The sequence below is a fragment of the Numida meleagris genome, unplaced genomic scaffold (genome assembly GCF_002078875.1).
Source record: "Numida meleagris isolate 19003 breed g44 Domestic line unplaced genomic scaffold, NumMel1.0 unplaced_Scaffold290, whole genome shotgun sequence".
In the NCBI taxonomy this organism is placed as follows: Eukaryota; Metazoa; Chordata; class Aves; order Galliformes; family Numididae; genus Numida; species Numida meleagris.
The window spans coordinates 85,441-88,320 of NW_018364537.1; the positions used below are offsets into that span (position 1 = coordinate 85,441).

Consider the following 2,880-nt stretch of genomic DNA (forward strand, 5'->3'; position numbering starts at 1 on the left):
GCCCTGGGCAGGCTGAGCTGCTGGGGATGGCCAGCCCACGGCTGGGGGTTGGCGGTCCACGATCCATTTTGCTTACGAGGGTGGATAGCGATAGGAGAAGGGGGAATGGTTTTAAACTGACACAGGGGAGCTTTAGGTTAGATATCAGGAGGAAGTTTTTCACTCCGAGGATGGTGATGCTGGAACACGTTGCCCAAGGAGGTTGTGGATGCCCCGTCCCTGGAGGCATTCAAGGCCAGGCTGGACGTGGCTCTGGGCAGCCTGGTCTGCTGGTTGGCGACCCTGCCCTCAGCAGGGGGGTTGAAAGTGGACGATCTTGGATAGATCATCCAAGATCTAGACTTAGTTTAGATCTTGTTTACTAGACTTAGACTTTAGTTTACGAGACTGGATAAATGCCATCTCCTTCCTCACAAGCGTTCGGTCCTTCTGATGGTTCTGAGCAGAGACGCAATTTCTGGTTTATTGCCTTAAGCTGCGACCAGGACCTGCGTGTTTCAGGCCTCTGCAAGCGCCTCTGTGATCCCTGCTCCATCAGCTGCATTAACTGGGCACACCCAAACCGCTTCAGCCCCCTCGTGGGCACCGGTGGGGCTCGTTTTCCATTCCGTGTGGATTGTTTCTGCATCTCCACTTTCCTCAGGTGAACAAAACAGAGCAAAAAGAGCCACGTTACGTCCCACAACCCCCAATGCTTTAAGCTCCTCCCGAACTCCCCACCCATGTGAGGTGGAAACGCTCTGCGGTCGCTGGGACGAGCCACGCTTCCCCCTGCTGCCTTTCACAAGGCACGGCTCTTTCATGTCAGTCCACTTATTAACCTCTTTTTATTTATTTCTGTTTGACGCAGGAGTGTTTTCTGACTGTGCTCCGTGAGGGGAGTGGAGCCGCACCGCCCCGGCTGCGTGTGAGCCTTCCCTGGGCATGGGGCTCTATGGGGAGATGTCAAGAAGCATTTAGATCTAGCGTTGAGAGCCACGGTTTAGTGGGGTTATTGGTGGTAGGTGGATGGTTGGACTGGATGATCTTGGAGGTCTTTTCCAACCTCGCTAATTCTATGATTCTATGTGCAGTGACTGCGGGGCACAGCTGGGCTGGAAGTGGGGAGCGTGGAGGTGGTGAAGGAGCAGAAATAACTGCGCAAGGCAAATACACCTGGCTGACGCACTACAAAATGACAGAGGTGGGGAAACTCTGTCATTTTTGGGGCGGAGTGGCTGGATGGTTGCGTGGAGGAAACGGAGCTGGGGGTGTTGGTCGATGCTGGGCTGAGCATGAGCCAGCAGCGTGCCCAGGTGGCCAAGAAGGACACAGCATCCTGGCTTGGATCAGCAATAGTGCAGCCAGCAGGAGCAGGGAAGTCATTGTCCCTCTGTGCTCAGCCCCGGTGAGGCCGCACCTCGAGGGCTGTGTCCAGTGTTGGGCCCCTCGCTGCAAGAAAGACATTGAGGGCCTGGAGCGTGGGCAGAGCAGGGCACGGAGCTGGGAGGGGAACGGAGCACAGGGCTGATGAGGAGCGGCTGAGGGAGCTGGGATTGTTCAGCCTGGAGAAGAGGAGGCTCAGGGGAGACCTCATGGCTCTCTATGACTCCTGAAGGGAGGTTGTGGGGAGCTGGGGATCGGCCTCTTCTCTCTTGTAACAGTGACAGGACGAGGGGGAATGGCCTCAAGTTGCACCAGGGGAGATTCAGGCTGGACATTAGGAAATACTGCTTTCCTGAAAGAGTGGTCAGGCGCTGGAATGGGCTGCCCAGGGAGGTGGGGGAGGCACCCACCCTGGAGGTGTTCAAGAAACATTGAGATCTAGCATTGAGAGCCATGGTTCAGTGGGGTTATTGGTGGTAGGTGCGTGGTTGGACTGGATGATCCTGGAGGTCTTTTCCAGCCTCGCTAATTCTATGATTCTATGAAACTGAGAAGCAATGCGTGGTGAGAACAAGAGGACAACGCCGTCACGGGGATAACTGGAGGCTGCGGTGCACACAAGCAGCTCTCCCACGGCACCCCGTTCCAGAGCTGAATACGCGTGTAGACTTCAAGCCTGATTATTTTTATTACGATTTTTGGCGTCCCTAACTCACCTGTTTCTGAGGAGGCGCCGTTCGAGCTGAGAAAACCCATTTCTCGTTTCCGACAGCCTTTGCATTGCAGGTGCGGCCAGCCCAAGGCCGAGGAGCAGCAGGGACACGGAACCACGGAACCCCGAGATTCCCACCCCACTGCCCACGTCCCCAAGCGCCCCATCTCCGGAACACCCCCAAGCCCGGCGCCGCCCCCACCTCCCCGGGCAGCCTTTGCCAACGCAGTACGGCTCTTTCCAAGAAGGAATTGTTCCTAACACCCAACCTGAACCTCCCCAGCGCGACGCGAGGCCGATGCCCCCCGTCCTCCCGCAGCTCCCTGGCCGCACAGGCCGAGCTCCCCTCCCATCGCTCCCCTCTGCCCACCCCTCCTCCCGAGTTCGCCGCCCTCCGCTTCCCAGCGCCGCCCGCGGGGGGCGGGGAAGGCCCCGGACGCTCCGGTTCGGCCCCGGGGGCGGCGCGGAGGGGACGCGGTGCCGCGGAGCCGCTGGGCCCTCCCCGCTCGGCGCCGCCCCCCTCGGCACGGCACATCCGGGCCCTCCCCCGGGCGGCCCTTCCCGGCGCGGCGCTCCCGGAGCCCCCGGACCGATCCGGGCCGCGATGCTTCGGTGCGTTCCGCCGCTCTGGCGTTGTAACCGGCACGTGGAGGCGTTGGACCGGCGGCACTGCTCGCTGCAGGCCGTGCCCGAGGAGATCTACCGTTACAGCCGCTCGCTGGAGGAGCTGCTGCTGGACGCCAACCAGCTCCGCGAGCTGCCCAAGGTGAGGCCTCGGCGCGGCGCGGCGCGGCCCGGCTCCC

General features: G+C 60.4%; 1 protein-coding gene across 22 annotated transcripts in view; it reads left to right on the top strand.

Moving 5' to 3' along the window:
- The first annotated feature begins 2,590 nt into the window (after positions 1-2,590).
- SCRIB (scribbled planar cell polarity protein) overlaps positions 2,591-2,880 on the top strand; it is a 102,656-nt gene continuing 102,366 nt past the window's right edge. For 21 of the 22 annotated variants that reach the window (XM_021382790.1, XM_021382780.1, XM_021382784.1 and 18 more), the window contains exon 1: positions 2,592-2,843. In XM_021382790.1, coding sequence (XP_021238465.1) covers positions 2,682-2,843 — 162 coding nt within the window. In that variant the 5' untranslated portion in view covers positions 2,592-2,681. Of the gene's footprint in view, positions 2,844-2,880 lie in introns of all 22 variants that reach the window. The other variant, XM_021382802.1, reaches the window with a different exon arrangement.